Genomic DNA, 20,344 nt, shown 5'->3' with positions numbered 1-20,344 from the left:
ACCAAAATGGCTTAACTTGAATGAGCTTCTGATGTATCATTTCTGGCCAAAGCTGATTTGATACATCTACTTATCATTCAAGTATTACGAAAGCTATGTTGAGTGTGCATCATAAACATGAATGTCTTAATATCTGGCCAAAGCTGATTTAATTCCTTCATAGATGGCATACTTAACAAGTGCATAACTAAAGTGGTTGTCTCAATTTCTGGCCAAAGCTGATTTGTCTTCGTTTAAGTAGAATTTTTAACTAAGTCTATTATTTTGATGTTAGTAATCGACAATATCACAGCTTCATAATGTAAAATGGTCATTATTTATGCCTGCCTTAGTTTAACGTGCCCTTAGATCACATTAGGACTCCTTCCTTAGTGTCATAACTTGCTCATCTTATTTCCACTATCAGCGCCCAATTGCGGGATTCCACCTTTGACCGGTGATAACTTTGCTGCATGGAAGGATGCTCTCATGCTTACACTTGGATTGCTGGATTTTGATTATGCTCTAAGAGAGAATAAGCCAGCGGACTTTACCACTCAAAGTACTGATGTTGAGCAGTTAACTCATGAAAAGTGGACTAGGTGTAACCGCATGTCTCTCATGTTTATGAAGCAGTCCATAAGCAATGCAATCAGGGGAGCTATTCCTGATTCTGAAGATGCTAAAACCTACTTGGAACATGTGGAGGCGCAGTTCAAGGGGACGTCTAAAGCACACGCTAGTACTCTTATTCTCAAGCTGGTGACGACTAAGTATGATGGGAGGAGCGGCATTCGCGAGCACATCATGATGATGAATGACATGGCCAATAAGCTGAAGGGGCTGGAAATGGAAATCAGTGATGGTTTTCTCATTCATTTCATCATTACTTCGCTTCCTTCGTCCTTTGAAGCATTCAAGATCAATTACAACACTCAGAAGGATAAATGGACTATGAGTGAGCTGGTCGCCATGTGCGTACAGGAGGAAGAGCGTATGAGGATGGATCGCACTACCGATGTTGCTAACTTCACTACCTCCAACTCTAAGAAGAGGAAGAACAATCATCAGAGGAAGGATGCTTCAAAAGTCCAAAGGCCTAATCCTAATACAAGTGCACCTTCCAGCTCTAAGAACTCCTTAGGCAGTATCCGCTGCAAGTTCTGTAAAAAGACAGGGCACTTGCAGAAGGAATGCCCTGACTTTAAGGAGTGGCTGGCTAAGAAAGGTAACGATTATTTTATGATACTTGAGTCCTATAATTTAAGTGTTCCTGCTAATTCTTGGTGGTTTGATTCTGGTTCTATGGTTCATGTTACCAATTCAACTCAGGGATTCCTTTCAATCCGGAAGCTGGAAAGAAACCAAAGAACGCTTAAGGTTGGGGATGATCGAGAATTAGAAGTGAAGGCCATTGGAACATTACAATTAGTTATGAAAACTGGTTTATGCATTAAACTTTATGATACCTTATATGTTCCTGAGGTAACTCGGAACCTTGTATCAGGACCAAAGTTAGACATGGACGGTTTTATTGTTTCCCATGGTCATCGCAAACTCTCTATCCTCTATGATTCTGTTCTTTATGGTACCGGTGTTCTGGATGGTGGTCTCTATAGATTAGAACTAGATGATGGCTTTTCCAAATCTTTGTTGTCATATAACATTAATGAATCACTCACAAAGATGAAAGAGAAACGAGACTTAGAAACTTCATCCATGTTGTGGCATCAACGTTTAGGCCACATCTCAAGAGAACGATTAAATCGTCTTGTAAAGGATGAAGTCTTACCTCCTCTTGATTTCTCTGATTTTGGAACATGTGTCAAATGTCTTAAAGGCAAAATGACATTAGCGAATAAGAAAGGTGCCACTAGGAGCTCTAATTTATTAGAACTCATTCACACTGACATTAGTGGTCCTTACCAAATCGCTGGCATAACAGGACATACTTCATTTATCACTTTCATTGATGATTATTCTCGTTACATGTACTTGTATCTTATCAAGGAGAAATCTGAATCTCTTACAACTTTTAAAGATTATAAGGCTGAAGTTGAAAAGCAATTAGATCATCAGATTAAAGTTGTGAGATCAGATAGAGGCGGTGAATATTATGGAAGACATACTGATGTGGGTCAAGCTCCTGGTCCATTTTATGAGTTTTGTAAGGGCCAGGGGATTGTGAACCAATACACCATGCCTAGTACACCTCAGCAGAACGGTGTCGCTGAAAGAAGAAAGCGTACCCTTATGAACATGGTGCGCAGTATGTTAGCCAACACTAATTTACCATTATTCCTCTAGACTGAAGCGTTAAAAGCAGCTGTTCATATACTCAATAGAGTTCCTTCTATGTATGTCCCTAAAACTCCTTATGAACTTTGGACAGGAAGGAAACCGAGTCTTAAATATATGAAAGTATGGGGCTGCATTGCTGAAGCAAAACTTTACAATCCTTTCCTAAGGAAACTTGACCCTAAAATAGTTACCTGTTTCTTTATCGGGTATCCTGATAATTCTAAGGGTTATCGTTTCTATTGTCCTTCCCATGTCACCCTATTGTTGAAACCAAGCGTGCCGCGTTCCTGGAGGATTTCAAGGTCAGTGGGAGCAGTACCAACCCTTACGAAGAATTGCAAGAAGTACAAGACGCGGGGGGGAGAGATTCGTCGCTTGCCATTACTCTGATTACTCCTCTTGTACCGAATGCAACTACTGTACCTGAAGCTACTGCACCAACTCCAAATTCACCTCCACAATCAGAACCTATTATACCTCATAACGAAGGCACATCAAATGCTCATAACCAAGACAACGCTGCACCTGATAATTCACTCAGGAGGTCATCCAGGCAAAGAAGGCCTACTAATTGGGATGATTATGTTACCTACCTGACTGAAATAGATCCCGGAAAGCTCAATGATCCTATCTCTTACAATGAAGCCATTAGCAGTGATCAGTCTTCAGAATGGAATAAAGCAATGATTGATGAGCTTGAATCCATGAAGAAAAATGACGTTTGGGATTTGGTAGAATTACCCAACGGTGTCAAACCCGTAGGATGTAAATGGGTGTTCAAAACAAAACTGGATCCGAATGGGAATGTTGAACGCTACAAGCGAGATTGGTTGCAAAGGGCTATACTCAGAAAGAGGGAATTGATTATCAAGAGACGTTTTCACCTGTCTCTCGTAAAGATTCATTAAGGATCGTCATGGCCCTAGTAGCTCATTTTGATTTAGAGTTACATCAGATGGACGTTAAAACCGCTTTCCTTAACGGAGACTTAGACGAAGATGTTTACATGAAACAACCTGAAGGCTTTAAACCTGAAGGTCAGGAGCATCTAGTCTGTAAGTTGAAGAAATCCATTTACGGGTTAAAACAAGCATCACGTCAGTGGTACCTCAAGTTTGATGAAGTCATGAAGAAGCAAGATTTTATGAAGAATCAAGTGGATCAATGCACCTACCTCAAGATGAGTGGGAGCAACTTTACTATACTTGTCCTTTATGTAGATGATATTCTATTGGCAGGTAATAGTTTAGACATGTTGCATGAGTCGAAGCGGTTACTCTCGCATAACTTCGACATGAAGGATCTCGGAGATGCTTCTTACATCATTGGCATCGAAATTCACCGAGATAGACACAAAGGGATCTTAGGATTGTCCCAAAGAGCATACATAGATCGTGTCCTTACACGTTACAACATGCAACAGTGCAAACCCTCAGTCGCTCCAGTAGTTAAAGGAGATATTTTCGGTTCATTCCAGTGTCCGACAACAGAGGTTGAGAAGGAGCAAATGAGCCAGATACCTTACGTGTCAGTAGTCGGGAGCTTGATGTATGCTCAAGTCTGTACTCGCCCAGATATCGCTTATATTGTTGGAATGCTAGGCCGTTATCAGACTAATCCTGGCCTAGATCACTGGAAAGCAGCTAAGAAGGTACTTCGATATCTGCAAGGGACGAAAGGCTACAAACTGACTTATAGAAGAAGTGATCATTTAGAAGTGGTGGGCTATTCTGATTCTGACTTTGCCAAACGCAAAGATGACAAGAAATCCACTTCGGGCTATATCTTTATGTTAGCAGGCGGCCCTATCTCTTGGAAGAGTCATAAACAACAGTTGACCACAACTTCCACAATGATGGCAGAGTACATTGCTGTTTATAACGCAACCTGTCATGGAATGTTGCTTAGAAATCTGATCACTGGACTCAAAATCGTTAATTCCATTTCTAGACCATTGAAGCTTTATTGTGATAACTCAGCTGCCGTTAGTTTCTCGAACAGTAACAGTTCGACTGGAGCTGGTTTATATCTCGATACGAAATATCTGTTCGTACGTGAACGAGTTGAGGAAAATAATCTTTGTATCGAGTATATTAGTACTAAAGATATGCTTGCGGATCCAATGACTAAAGGTCTCCCTCCTAAGGTTTACGAAGAACATGTTCGGAATATGGGATTTAGTAAAGACCTTGTTTAGAATATTGTACTAGCTTATGTTTTATGTTAATGAAATTTCCTCAGTTTAATTTTGTATGTCTCTTAGAATATGTTCAACCGGTATAATGGCATATGGACAAATAAAGTTACAAATCAAACAAAAGGGCTTATGCGTATTTTGATCATGACGATTAGGTTTTAAATTAAGGCTATAGTATGATTAATGGGGGTCCTGAGTCGCATAATGATTCAACGACTGTATTTCTCTGCTATAGTACTTGTTTAAGGCTAAAATGAGTGTTAACTCCTGATCAGGCTTATATAATACTCATAGTAAATGATTACTCGGCTAAGTGGGAGAATGTAAGATTAAATATATTATGTACTAATATTTAATCTATAGCCATTATAATCATTTACATAATATAGATCAAAATATATAATAACCTATTAAATAATTAGTTGGTAATTGTTGATGGACCGTATTACCCTTATTAACTAATTAGGTTTCCTCCTGGGTGCTTATATAAGGAGACTTATGTGGAGGTTAAGGGGTTAGACAGTTACACAATTAGACATACCCCATAAGCATAACATCATCAGAATTCGACCTCCATCTCCATAACCGATTCCCTTGTTGGTTTTCATAATCACCATCATCAGTCAGCACCCTAAGGAGGAACCAGATTACACTGACATCTATGTCGAACTCGATGGCATCATCTATCACTGGATTCTCCACTGCACTGTCTGCTGTAACAGGTATGTTTTCATGTTTTCCATTATGTTTAAACAGAACTGAACCAACAGCACGAAGATTCAAGTTCGTGTCCCAAACTTGCTTTCATGTGGTTTTACAAGTTTTCTCTCTCCCCGTTTATGCATTTTAATGAAATATTATTAAGGCTATGTGTAATGAGGTAACGTCCTTTTTCCAAATAAGCACAAACGGACGTTAAACACCGTCCTGCAAGAGCGTTTTGAAGGCATGATGCATGGAGGGGTGGGGAGAGCAATGAGCGTGAGGTGGAGACTATTACACAATTTAAAGGGTGTTTGGGATTGAGTTTAGAAATGACTTATTGGCTTTTTCAAGAAGCCAAATAAGTTAAAAAAATGTTTGGCTTTAAGAAAAGTCATTTTTCGTTTTGGCTTTTTGAAAAGAAGTAAAAAGTTGTTTTTCAAAAGCCATAAAATCTGGCTTTTTAAATGTTTAGCTTTGATAAAAGTCCTTTTTGTTTTACTTTTCTCAAAGCTAATCCAAATACTTTTTTATAAACTTCTTTTAAAAAAAATTTATAAGTTAATAAGCGTTTTTTACTAAAAGCACTTTTAGAGTTAAATAAGCAATCCCAAACACCTCCTTAATAATTTCACCAAGTTACAATCAATAACATTATGCTCTTTTTCTTTTATAAACCTCTCCAGCCTATGTGTCAATGACTTGGCAACACCTTTTTCACTTTGTAGGGCAGGAAGTATCCAATCGTCCATCTCTAATTCATCAAATTCACCGTTTTATCTCTCTCCTCCACATCACCGCCACATGATATTCCTACCATTCCATCCCCAATTAACCATAAGGGAAAATTACCAAAATGTCACTTGACCAACCCAACTTACCAAAATGTCACCCTCCTGCGTCCATGGGTGGACTCATTCGGTATGAGAAGCGTCTGGCAGTAAAGATGAAGAGTCCAAGAATGAGGTGGTTACATGTGTCCAACAATGGTGATCAGTCAGTGGATGAGTCCACTACCGCTTCGAAAGAGTCCACTGACGCATCACCTTTGTTAGACACATGTAACCACCTCATTCATGGACTCTTCAACTTTTACTGCCAGACGCTTCCCATACCGGATGAGTCGTCCATGGACGCAGAAGGGTGACATTTTGATAAGTTGAGTTGGTCAAGTGACATTTTGGTAATTTTCCCTAACCATAATGTGAGGGTGTGCGTCCCCAATTCACCAAATTCCTACAACCAACAACGAGAGGCCATATTTCACACTAGTTGTACAGTTGCTAAAAAGGTTGGCACCTTAATCATCAATGGGGGAAGCTGCACCAACGTTGCGTCTCTAACCCACATCTAGAAACTGAACTTGGCATCTAGAAACTGAACTTGGCGACCGAACCACATCCAGTACCTTATGTTATTCCTTTAAAAAGTTCGTAGAAAGCTAAAGCACGGATCTTGCAATATATTTGTAACATATACAAAACAATTTCTTGCAAAAAAATTTGCAGCTATGAGTGCCATTTTCGACACAATAACCTTTATCGTTTTCAAGAACGCAATCGCACTTTAATATACAAAGAACGTTTATTTCTCTTCATGTTATCTCCATCTCTATAACAACCGAATGGATGATATAAATAACTAAACAAACAACAAAAAAACCAGAAAACAACCGTCACAAGCAATACAACTTTAAAAAACCAGACAATCACTTGATCCCAATGCACTTGAGGAGTCTTGTCCAAACACTAACCTCCTCTTTGGCTTCAAGTATATTCACAGGTTCAGAAAACTTAGCCTTCTCACTAAGCTCTTCAAACGCGCTCACAAGATTCTGAAGTCTTGCAACAAATTCAATCAACAAAGAAGTAAAAGTAGCAAGTGATAAAGCACTCGCGCTTTCATAAGTTTTCACTTCACGCACGTTTAAAATTGTCTCACCAAGAACCGATAATCTAGAAGGCCAATGTGTTTGTTGCTTCAGCATATCTTCAGATGAACCCCAGTGCACCAGTGAAGGGTGGTTTGACAGAGTGCTGATGTGGCGGTCAAGGGTTTTACTGGGAAGTGGTGGTTTTAAATTTGCTTCACTTAAAGAACTGATGACATTCGGTTTAATCTCTTCTTCTTTGAGTTCTTGAAGACGTTCAGCATCTTCAAAATCTTTTGGCTGTCTTCCAGCTGCCCATTTCTCAGAGTTGACCAAGTGGTATGACTTTTGGTCAATCATCATTTGTAGTTCTTCTGCAGCCTCGTGCACTTTTTCAAGCAAGTCTACATCAGGGCTTAGTTTCTCTAGTTTTTCTACTTTGTTTCCTAACTCGCGTAATATTCTTGCTCCTTCCGCACCTACTTTTTGGATCTCGTTTTTGAACATGTTTCTTAGTTCAGCTGGTGCCTATTGACATTAAAAACATAAAAAATTATATGCTTTTTTGCATAACATCAACCTTTTGTCACCGAATCTAACATACATAAGTAATCTTCTATAGCATATAAAATGGTAACGCGAGACACCACCACACAATAAAAAACTAGTGCCACGTCAGCAATAAAAACTAGTGCCACATCAGCAATAAAGAGAGTAAAAAGTACCTGAATTTCTGCAAGTATACAACCATGCATTGCCATGACCATAAAAGCACAATGCCTAAGTGCACCGCTAACTTTCACATAATTACTCCAAGGATAGTTTAACATTTTATAACGCCCATGTGGCGGTTCCCAAACCGCAAACCCCATCTGCAAAATCAAAATTAATCTCGTTAAATCCCCACTGATGACGTTTACTAATTAACCCAGTGTATACTTCAGAAAAAACTGACACTAAAGTTTCACAATTGTTCTGCCTATGTCATTTTCTAAAAAAGGTATAACCACTCATGTTTCACTTTTGTAAATTTTATACAACTGAGACGTCATGCCAACATATAATACGACATTGAAATAGAACTGAAACTTGAGTGTTAAACCTTCTAAAAAAAATTAGTTCAAGCGAGCAAGAAATAACAATGGTGAAACTTGATTACTGTTTAGTGACATGTCTTAATAATATAATATAATACAAAAAAAAAAAGAGAAAAGGCATACGAGAGCATCTTCTTGACTTGTTGACTGTACTGCTGATCTATATCCGCTATAAAGAGGGTCATCGGACGCTTGATATACAAGTATTTTTGAAGGTATCCTTTCGTATCCAAAATGCTGAAGGTAATTATTAACACAACCTATAACATAATTAAGACTATTAAGGAAACTAGAGAATAATCCAAACGCGTAGATGCAAAAACTGTATCTTACCTTCTAAGGAAGTCGCAACGCCCCTAAAATTCTTAACAACCAATTTATGGAGATCTTCACCAGCCCAAATTGGATAGACACATATATTTACAACTAAACACACGCCAGCACCAACTGCAATTAACAACAACCGCGATACTGCCGTTTGAACGAAATGTGAAGTACCCGACACAAGTACTATACAAAAGGTCAACATAAAGACCCTGAACCCATATTCATACGCCTTCATTGACGGGTACAGTTTCACGTAACTTGAAATAGAACCTGCAAACAGCATCCCAATTTTCAGCATTAATTACAAGGGCGTTTGGCATTGCGTCTCAAAACTTATTACGCGATATGAAATATGTAGAATCGGATAATCGACTGATACAAAACAGGATACAAAAGATAGTGTTTGGATGTTGACCTGCCATAAAGATGCTGACCACAATCACAACCTCTTGCCATCGGCCAGCCCACAGAGATATCTGAGCAATACCCAATGCAAGAATGCCAGCCGAAAACGTCCCCAAAGCACGATTAAACCCTTTGCTAAGTGTTGCTCCTATCAAGATTTAAAAAAAAGTCAAACTCAATGACACCCATATGATCACTTAACCTCAAAACTTGTTTCCAAAAATAAATTAACAAACTTTCTAACTAACAACAGTTGTTAAACCTAAAAAAAAAAAGAGGTTTACCTACGCTGAACTCGAAGACAACGATGACAGTTAAGATACCCCAGATGGAATACTGGCTCATATAATTCAAGGGCTCTTTAAAGAATATAAGTACAGAAACGATAGCAAGTGCCAGGCCAGATTTAGCAGCAAAGATAACCTGTCTTGGATCGGCCCGACCCATTTCAAAAACATTAACAAGAAACAGTTCAACACCCGCCCACCATTTCTTGATCCGATCAAGAACCGAAACATTTTCGTTGATATAAGATTCAGAAAAGAAGCCTAATTCCGAATACCCTTTTCGAGATAACAATCTTTCTTTGCTTTTATCTGCAAAATTGCGTGACATGGATCCAAGATTGGCCGCCATGTTGATCAATCTTGATGATGAGAAGTGAAATGGGTGTTGTATTGAAGGAGGACTGAAGGGCAGTAGTGGGGGAGCATGATGTGGGGGGATAAAGTATTTAATGAAGAAGACAAACAGGGGAGTATCTCTGACTTTCAGATCTCTGATCTAAACCACTCAACCACTCGGGGATATTTCTTTTTACAGCCGCCATCATCAATCACGGTTTATTTATTTTTCTTCAACTCATTTTCATGTGTGTCTTACCGTCTTGTATTTATTTTACTTTGGATGTATATCCAATTAATGCGAATTACCTCTAGCTCAAGTGGTTGGGTACTTGAGTACTTCTTTGAAGACTCAAGTTCAATTCTTATTTGGGAAAAAAAATGAGGTATTGATGGGCAGTGATAGAAGACCCAAGAAAACCTAGGTTCGATCCTTGAGTCAAAAGGGTTTTACCGGTAATTTACCGTCGTGCCTACGGGCGGGTGGGTTACTGGGTTTTCCCCGTAATTGGTGGTGGACGACTCGGGTTACTCTCGGATTACTCCGTTTGTCCAGTGGGTGTCCCGAGAGTGCTCGGAATTGATTTGTTGGTCGTTCAAAAAAAAAAAAAAGATATATATCCAATTAATACATCATATCGATCGTTTTATAGCCTAGTGGCATTTTAGAGATTGGATAAGGCTTTAAGACTAATTGGTCTTGGGTTCGATTCCCACAAAAGGGTTTTTCTCAAATTTATTGGGTTTCCATCGGGTGGTTCCGCTCGTGACACGATCATACTCCAGTGGTCCGTCTTGTTTGGTTACCAAGCCCTTTTAGCATTTATACCTCTATTCCATTTATTTATAATTCCAATTCATGTATTTATACATCCATTTTATGTATTTATACCTCCCTTACATGTATTTCTAAGCAAAAAAAGTTAGCCCAAGTTTGATTTTCGATTTCAATCAAAATTAACCGAACTGAATCGAAAAATGACAAATTAATTAAAAAATATGAACCGATTAACCAAAAAGTTGTTGGTTGGTAAATATAGATTAACTGGTGACTTCGGTTTTAGTTTCGTTTATGCTAATAATCGAACCCAACCTAGTCGTGTACACCCCTACATTTCCAACTCCAACAATCTTCAAATTACCTTTTTTTTTAGTTTTTTTAGTACGGCTAACACACACCATTTAAATCTACTTACGAATTTACAGATTTGTTGAATATTAGACTTGAATGCTTAACCTCACGAAGAGATACCTTTTGATCACAGTTTGATACCAATAGGCTACAAGCTCTTTAGTACCCACATTACTCATCGGACGTTCGACATTATTTTCATATTTGATTTTTCACTACCTGTGTTCACTTTAGAAAATGAAATGAAGAATGTATCGCTCTACTACCAAAGTTTTGGTTGTTGAAACGTGAATATGAAATTGAATTTGAAAAGGAGAATTAGTTAAAGATTGAAGCCATGGGGTTGTTTGGTTGCATAATAAAAATCCATGGAAATGGAATTAGTTTAAACGATACGTTGTATTAAATATGGTTTTGGAAAGTTAGTGAATGAAATTCAAATGTAGAAAGGTTAAGGGGTTGTTTTACAATTTCTGAATGGTTAAGTGCTTAATCAGTAAGAGGTCTGAACTATTAAGTGCTGAACCAGTAAGAGGTTTGCACCTAGAAGAGCTCGCGCAGACGTTTTTTAATGAACCATCTTCGAAAAAACAAACAGTCTGTAGATGGCAACGTCTGCGCGTGATCTACACGGCACAGACAGATGAGACTGCGCATATATTTTTTAGAAAAACAAACACCACCTTAGTATCAGTGGATGATGATTGTTCATATTTCTGAACATTTTTTTTCTGGTGATGTACCACATAGAATGCATATATGGAAAAGTGAAGTTTCTTTTAACATTCCGCTAATCAATACATGGATTTATACCAATAAAAAGTAATAACGGATATCTCAAATTATACAAAAGGTGAATTTAGGTTCACTTAAATTAAATAACGGATAGCTCATAAAAAACTTACTAAGTACTAACTTAACATGCCCTCAAATTGGTAAAACATCACTCAAGGCCATTGTTTGAGTTTAATATTGTACATTAGTTTAGAGCTATTCAAATCGTGGGACAAGAAATTATATATTCTTGTTGATACAATCTAGAAATAGCTGTAATAAGGAGATCCGTCCCTTACTCCCTTGCCATATAGCAATTTTATGAATTGATACTTCATTTACAAAGTCTAATATATTTTAAAGGATGCAATTAAGAAACAAAAAAAAGGGACTTTCAATTTTATGAATTGATACTTCGTTTACAAAGTCTGATATATTTTAAAAGATGCAATTAAGAAACAAAAAAGGGACTTTCAAGAGGGTCGATAAGATATTTTATGAATCGATACTTCGTTTACAAAGTCTGATATATTTTAAAGGATGCAATTAAGAAATAAAAGCTTTTCTTTGCTTTGCTTGGTGGTTAAACTGTTAAAGCGTTTGTGAGGTCCACTCTTTTATGTCCCTTATCCACGACTTTCTTTTCTAAACTTTATATCCGGCTTTCTTTTCTAAACCTATATTTTTTAATGTTATAATCAATATTTTATATTAAGTATATTATTATCAACTATTAGTCAAACTGTATTATTCAGCTTCTTTGATAATAAGAATAATAATAACTAGCGGAATTATCCCGTGCGTTGCAGCGGAAATTCGTTAAGTAGCAGTTCTGTTAATTCTAATGTCGGTATGATACCGACACTCGGTATAACAATCGAAAGATAGTACCAAAAAACAAAGTCATGATATACTTAAAAGAATGCCGACACGTATTTCGAATAATGAAAAAGACAAACAACATCATTTTATAAATAAAAATAAATGTGAGGTAGCTTTTATATAAAATGTACATTTGTGCTCCGATTACTTATACATTATCACTGACAACTCGGTTTCAAAAAAGGTTTATATCAAGGCATAGATTAAAATCGACACATCGCATCTACATACTTAAAATTTAGAAAAGATCATATCTTAAAAGTTATATTCTTATATGAGAAACTAAAATTTGTTTTTATGAGAAAAACAAAATATGTTTTTAATTAATTATAATAAAAATAGAATATTATTTATATAATGTTAATTTAATGCATTGTTGGTTGTAATTTATGCTTTAGTGTTTTTCATTGCTTTGAGTGGGTTGCTCCTTTGTTTTCTTTTGGTTTGTACATTTTGTGTTGGTGGGCCGTTAAAAAAGTCAGCCCTCCACCAAACAACTTTCTTTTTTCTTTCTTGATGCAAATGCTTTGTTGGGTGTTCTCTGGCGATTCTCCGGCGACCTCAGGAATACGCCATTACGATTGTCTTCCTTATTTTGTCTACCTTTGGTGACAACTTTTCTCTTTCTTTCTTAGTACAGAAGCTTTGTTGGGCATACTTCACCGACCTTAGGTTGTTTACGTTTTTGTCTGCCATTGCTGACAACTTTCCTCTTTCTTTCTTTCTTAGTACAAAAGCTTTGTTGGGCATTCTTCGGCGATTCTCCCGCAACCTCAGGTATACGTGATTACAGTTATGTTCCTAATTTTGTCTGCGTTTTTTTGTTTGTTGCTGTTAGGGCTTTGTTTTTGTTGATGGTTTCGTTTTACGATTTAGAGTTTTGTACAATTTTGTCTGTGTTTACTCTTATTTCTTGCTTAATGTTTTTAGAACACGATTGTTTTTGTTGTTTTTTGTGTTTACAGATTGCTTTTGACGGACGATTTTGGTTGACTTCATTGTTATTTGTTAGTTGGTGTTTCTAGACCACCACGTTTGTTTTTTTTCAACGATTGTCTCTATTGGGTTTTGGGGTTTAACGGTGATGTTGGCTTTGATGTTGTTTTGGTGTTTTATCGTTCGATCACATAATTGCATATGCTTGAAATTTGTTGGATTTTGTGTGTTTAATGTTGGTTTGTCGATGATGATTACTACAATATTTTAGTTTTTGGAGACTGTTTATACATGCATTTACATGGTTTTCGGTTGATTGCATAACTTTTAACGTTCTTTGATTTGGTTTACTTCGGTGTGGTTTGGTCTTCGATGATGACTGATTTGTTATCAGAATTCTTTTGCAGTTTACATTTTTTTTACTATGATGTTTTGCTGAGATGTTTGATCTTCAATGCTTGTTTTTTGAGTTGTGTTTTGTCACACCCTGATTTCCCAGTGGGCCCAGACTTAGGGTTTATGCATGACGGTCGGATAACAGTATCGCAATTTGCAAGAGCTCCTACACGCACAAGAGTCAACCGTTTGAAGCTTGATATGATTGATTGGATTTATACGCTTGGTTGGTCATATGCTTGCGGTTTTGCGTTCAGAGGGTCATACACTTGAGTGTTCATATGCTTGGGAAGTAGTATTTTTGGAAAATTTTCTGTGGCATGGATTCAGAATTGTACAACGCTTTTGCTACGGGTGGAAGTTCATCAAGCATAGTTCAGAATATGAATTTGGATAATGAGATGGGTACGTCCAACAAACCACCAAAGCTTATGGATGGAAGATTATCCAAGATGGCTACACGGTTTGAAAATTATGTACAAACAACATGTTTGGAAGGTTGGATAGGATCGAGGATGAGTATTTGATTACGAGAAATGAAGCTGGAGAAAGAATTAAGATATCTCATATCCCAGTTGGTGAGAAAAAATATTATGCAAGAGAGAAGAAAATGTACAATATGTTACAACAGTTAATCCTAGACGATATTCTACATCTTCTTCAACATAAAGAAACAACACAGTTACTCTGGATAGTTTTATTAAATACAGAGGAAATGATGACATGCGCAAAAGCAAAGTTGATTTGATCAAAAAAGAATTCGACATGTTTACTGCTGCCAGATGAGAAACTTTTCATCAGTTTATTGACAGATATTGTCATTTAATTGCTGAAACTAAAAGAAACAACATGCAACTGACAGGTATTCAACAAGTTGAGAAGCTAGCAGATGTGTGACCTGATGAAGAATGGGGAATGTATCTGATAATTTTAAAGTTAAGATAGATGGATTACCTGAGTTTAAGTCTTAGTTCATTTGTTGAAAAGTTGGAAGCTCATGAACTGAAGCTAAGGAAAAAGTCAAATATGAAAGCAAATGTCATTCCTCAAGACATTGGTCTCTATTACAAAGGATCAGAGACTGCAAGCCAAAAGATACAAACTGAATTTAGTGCAAACAATTCACCTCAGTATTCATCATAGGGAAATGCATTTGTGGGAGGCAGTTCGGGATTCACAAAGAATTCACAACCAATATATGGAAGTATTTCAGGAACAAGTGTGAATCAACATTTGGTTTATACAAGTAGTTTGGGATCTAATGCTACTCAACCAACTCAATTTCAACAATCTCAACAAACACCAACTCAACAGTCACAACCTAAGCATAATCAAAACCAATAAAATGCAACAAATCAATCTTCAGAGAATTTGCAGTGCAACAATGTAGTGAGCTTAAACAATCTTCAAGGTCTTACTGTATCTAACGCCAAAGAATACATGGCTTTGTTAGCCTTGGTTCTACAGTCCTACGAAAGGTTAGTGGAAGCACAAATTGGAAATTACAATTTAGTAAAAGAAGATTACGACCAAATTGACCCAGAGGAAATGAAGAATGTAAAAGATTGGATTTTTAAGAGTCCGGCCCCAACGATTTGGATTTTGAGAGTCCGGCTCCCGTCGAGTTTCCTATTGAGCTCCGCCACTAACTTTAACAACATAATAGTTTTTTGGTCAAATGGGTTTGACGCTTTAAAATTGAACCAGACAGGCTGTGGCGAAGGGTCGTGGCAACGTTTCATTATTGTCCAAGAAAAGGTAGTTTCTTACGTTGCAAGACGGGTCTTACAGATGTTTGGAGCAGAATATTAAATTCTGAATTATTTAAAGAAGGGTAGTCTGGTGCAAATTCCACATTTAATCAAAGGTTAAATTGGTGGATGGTGCGAGTATCCAGTTTTGGGTCGACTCATGGGTTACAAATGAACCATTGCAGACTTTATTTCCCTCTCTATTTAAGCTAGAAAGGATAAAAGAAATGCTTGCTCAAGATAGATTGGTACAAAGTGGTACATTGTGTAATATTGTATGGGCTTGGTCTAGGAATCCAGTACAACCGCCGGAAGTATAGGAATTATCTGAGTATTGCAAGCTTTTGTATGGTGTCAACTTATTTCCAAAGAATGATCAATGGAAATGGGCTGGTTAAACTGACGGTTGCTTCATCGTTAAAAGTATTAAACGACTGGTCTTAGGCACCAACGATGTAATGGTTACTGAGACTTTTAAATGGTCAAAGTGGCTGCCACGTAAGGTGAATATATTCGGATAGAGGGCGTCTTTGAATAGATTACCAACACGATTTGAACTGGTAAGGAGACAGATGAACATAACGTTGATTGTATGCATTTTATGTGGGAATTATGAAGAAACTTTGGAGCACTTGTTAACCTCTTGTTATATATCATCGATTATATGCCAAGCGATATCAACATGGTGTAGTTTACCTCCAATTTTTGCCTTCTTAGTCAAGGATTTGTTCCAAATCCATGAAATAGTACAAGGTCCAGAATGCAAAAAGGAACTAATACAAATGATTATCATATTAGTTGCTTGGATTGCGTGGAAGAAGAGGAATGAAATGATGTTCTCGAATGGGAAATTAGAGCCCACACTCATGGTATAAGAGACTAAGGCGTTAGGATTCTTATGGTTAAAAAATCGTTCAAAAATTGCACCAATAGAATAGAATGATTGGTGTAAATTCTCTTTCTAATTAGCATCTTGTGTATGTAATTGTTCCTTCGGCTTTGTTGGTTTTTATAAAGTGTAGCCATAAAAAACCGGTATTTATATGTTTATCTTAATAAAGTTGGATCATTTAGAGTATTTCAATTACTATTTTAAGTAAAACAAGTACGGATTGTATTAATATTTTGAAATCGTATTTAAGATTGGGATCCTATGTAAATTGTTAAACAAAATCATAATGTTAAAAAGATTCTAAGATCAACAATAGGATCTTAATAACTACGTGTTTTAATAATTAGACGAACTTAATAATAAAAGTTAGGGAAGTATCCTTATATGTTATTACCAATTTTTTTTTACTAGTGTGCGGTTTATTGGGGAATACTAAAAAAAAGTGGGGAATCGGTGAGTCGTGCATTTAACATGTTAAAATATCTTAAAATTTCAATTTAAAATGCTAAAAATTATTTTTTTCCTAATTTTTTTCGAAGCTTTTGCATATAAAAATGTGTAGAAATTCCAATAAAAATCATTTTTTTTTGTAAAAAAATTAATCTTTTTTAACTGTTTTTTAATATTTTTAGTGTTTGAATTATTTTAAAAAAAAGCTTCTACATGTATTTATAATGAAAAGAGCCATTTAAAAAAAAATGATTTTTAACATGTTAAGTTGAATTTTTAACATGTTAGATGCATGATTGCTCAGTTTCCTACTTTTTTAGTGTTCCAGAACGAACACCCCCTTTAGGATTAAATTTCTTATCAAAATTTAAAATGGATTAAATAATTTAAATATGACATAAAATCATGTATCAAAAGCCTAGGAGCAACTGCTAATACATGACATAATTCGTTTATTAGGGGTAGGGGTGGTCATCACTCACCACCCATTTATAACTCACAACATCCAATCAAGTTCTGCCATGTCATCAACCATTATTCCATCACTCACAATTTTTTTTTGTGGAAATGCCCATCACTCACCACCACACCCAACAATTTCCTCCAACCAACAATTTCCCCCAACCACACTCAAATCATCAGGCGTCAAAAAATGCACGCGTTATAAAAATGGTAGCGTGAAACTAGAAGGTGGCGGTGGTGTTTTGTGATTTTCCACGTTTGGAAAAGTTCCATCAAGCACAAAAAGATTACCACCCTGGGTGGCCTTACAATATAACTTTACACGTAAGCTAGTGTCTTACAATATAACTTTATACGTAAGCTAGTGTTTGGGTAAACATGTTTAGGTCATAAAGACACGTCAATGAGATGATAAAATGTGTCTAAATAGGCTAACTTTTTTGTGTATAGTGAGTTGTGTCGATAATCAGGTGCTAAACCTCTCGAGTTCTTAAAATGCTTATATATAATTGTGTTAAAATTTCCATGTAACGTCATTTGTTTTATAGATGTGTTTAATGTAATTGAGTAAAATGTGTCATGTAATCCATTTGCTAAACATATGAATGTTATTGCTTACAAAAATAACATGTTTAGTTCAAAATGCATATTCGAATTTAATAGTCGTGTTAATTGTTAAACGCAGTGTTTTAAAAACTGGTATTTTAATCGTATCGGGTCAGACTCAGAAATGGTAACCGGTTGAACCGGGTTGTACTGGACGGTTCAACCGTGTTGACTAATTAACTATATGAATCCATAAAATATAATTACAACTCAAAAAATAATCTAAAACTACAACAGTTCATAATAACAAAATATTTCAAAAGTTAATCCATAATAAAAAAATTATCCAAAAGTTTATGATTAAAAAAATTATCCTTAAGCGGGTTCAACAGGTGGTAAGCAGTAACACCGCACATGTTAAGGGGCAGAATTTTGTGTTTAGCAGGGTAGGGTTTGCTATTCAGAAAGGGGTAGCGGCGCAGCTTGTTGCTCGTCTACCTACCATTAGTTTGTAATCGTATTGAGTTTGTTCGATTATAACAAAAGATATGGGCTTTTTAATTAAGTTTTGAAAACTTTAATTAATACCCATTATATAGCAATTAGCAAACACTATAACAATTAACAACAAGAATGATTGAACAAAAGTTAAAAGAAGGTAAACCTAGATGTTCTGTTGAAGAACTTAATTTGAAAAACCCAATGATTTTCTATCTTTGAGTGAGGAAGAAGTATGATCGATGTGGATTGTCAATTGTGGACACTAAGTTTTACACTTTAACTAAGAATGTAAATTATCACCTTTTTTAGACACCTAAAAATTAAAAGTTTAAAATTTTGACCTTTTTCCGGGTATGAACTGGTACCGATATACGTGTTTAAACCGGTATAACCCAATTTACCGGCGGTATAACTTCTTTGCCGTTTCCTTAGTTTACCGATATGATTCGTGTCGGCCAAGCATCCGGCATCCTGTTTAACCGGTACAACCGACCGGTTTAAATCGGTTTTTAAAACATTGGTTAAACATGTTGTCACCTCTACATAAGGATATTATTGGAATTCATGGCAACAAATTAGTGATGATAAGGTGATTGATAACATCACTAGCACCAAGTGGTCACTATGGAATCTGAACCCACCAAAACAGAACAGTGACCACATGCACAAGTCCACAACATCCAGGCGTGAGAGAGACCCAACGCCTCGGCCCAAATTGACAACTGGCCTACTTATGTAATATAGGCCCATGAAAATAATAAATTCAACTGAAATGTTTCTATACCCGTCGCTTTCTTCCATTTGTTATCCGGTATAACTTAAAACTGATCTAGAATATGAATATGTAAATCCACTCCACTATATTCTATCAGTTACTGTACCAGATGGAATTGACCTAAATGGTGGGAGGCCTTTGTCCTACGGGCATGTTACATGTTGGATAAGACATGTAGATTAGTCTAACCCGATTACAATTAAGTCTCTATATACATATTATTATTAACTCAAATACCATGTATAAAGTACTATTTCAAACCGAAAATGGCGATTAGGATCTTGAAAACAAAACAATGAAGAGATTTACTTACCGACATTCCACTCGAAGATGAGGATGACAGTGAGGATTGCCCAAATGATATTCTCGCTGATCAACTGAACAGGCTCGGTTACATACGTAAGTAAAGAAACAATCGCGAATGCCAAGCCTGATTTCACACCAAACTTGAACTTTCTGGGATCAGATCGGCCCATCTTGTAAGCATTAACAAGATGCCACCAAACATTAATCCACCATTTCTTGATTCCATTAAGAATTGAAGCATCATCGGTCTCGATGGTGCTACCCGATTCACTATAATAGCCTAGTTCCGGGTGCCCCTTTCGAAACAACAATCGTTCTCGGCTTTTGTCTTGCGACAAGGATCGAAAAATGTTGGTCATTTGATGTTTAGAATCAAGAATGTAGATGAAATGGGAGGAAGAGGAGTTTGTGAACCTCAGCTCATATATTTGACTCACTTATCCTAAGATCCTTGTTTAAAGGTGATTCAATCATTCACAATTATTATATTCGGTTATCTTGGTTCACATTAGGAACATGATGTATTAATGTGGGGTAGAGTTCGGATATTGTGTACACTTGGAAGTTGAGGTGCATGATTGTTTCTATTTTTTTTATCCAACTTCAACCCATCCTGATCCATTGGGTTTTTGTTTTAATTTCAAGTTTACCATACTGACCCCTTAGCTATAAACTTGATCCAAATTAACCCATTAATTTATTTTCAGCACCCAAATCAACCCAAACTTTCAAAGTTGAGTTAATATTGCCAGGTCTAATAATAACTAACTAGTTTTTTTATATCGTGTATTGCGGTGAAACCGAGCAAATGATAATGTAAAACAAACGTGATTTGAAAATAAAACATGTTGTTTAGAAAGTCAAACCATTAAAACGACGTAGTTTATCATCGTACCGTTTTATGATACCAAATAAATACTTTACTTTGAGTATAACCTCGTTTTAATAAAACTTATAACGGAAGGGAAATAAATCAAGCACAACTACGTACTTAAGTTTTTAGAAAAAAGTTATAAACGTAACTTATTAAAGAAGTATTA

At 36.4% G+C, this 20,344-nt stretch overlaps 1 protein-coding gene across 2 annotated transcripts; it reads right to left on the bottom strand.

Annotated features, from left to right (window-relative positions):
- Positions 1–6,669: 6,669 nt before the first annotated feature.
- LOC110916127 (aluminum-activated malate transporter 4) lies at positions 6,670–19,903 on the bottom strand. Of its 2 annotated transcripts, none has more exons than XM_022160888.2 (6): positions 9,163–11,223; positions 8,889–9,026; positions 8,480–8,743; positions 8,270–8,406; positions 7,775–7,921; positions 6,670–7,577 (listed from the first exon to the last, which is right to left on the bottom strand). In XM_022160888.2, exons 1-6 carry the CDS (start codon positions 9,512–9,514, stop codon positions 6,888–6,890), a joined length of 1,728 nt encoding a protein of 575 aa, XP_022016580.1. In that variant the 5' UTR covers positions 9,515–11,223; the 3' UTR covers positions 6,670–6,887. The 2 variants fall into 2 exon arrangements, with proteins under 2 accessions (XP_022016580.1, XP_022016587.1); XM_022160895.2 differs by lacking the exon at positions 9,163–11,223 and adding an exon at positions 19,312–19,903 and having other exon boundaries at positions 6,681–7,577.
- Between the last annotated feature and the right edge of the window lie 441 nt (positions 19,904–20,344).

Source organism: Helianthus annuus, chromosome 4, assembly GCF_002127325.2.
Source record: "Helianthus annuus cultivar XRQ/B chromosome 4, HanXRQr2.0-SUNRISE, whole genome shotgun sequence".
Lineage (NCBI taxonomy): Eukaryota > Viridiplantae > Streptophyta > Magnoliopsida > Asterales > Asteraceae > Helianthus > Helianthus annuus.
The sequence above is the reverse complement of the archived record's forward strand: the minus strand, read 5'-3'. Positions and strand labels throughout refer to the sequence as shown.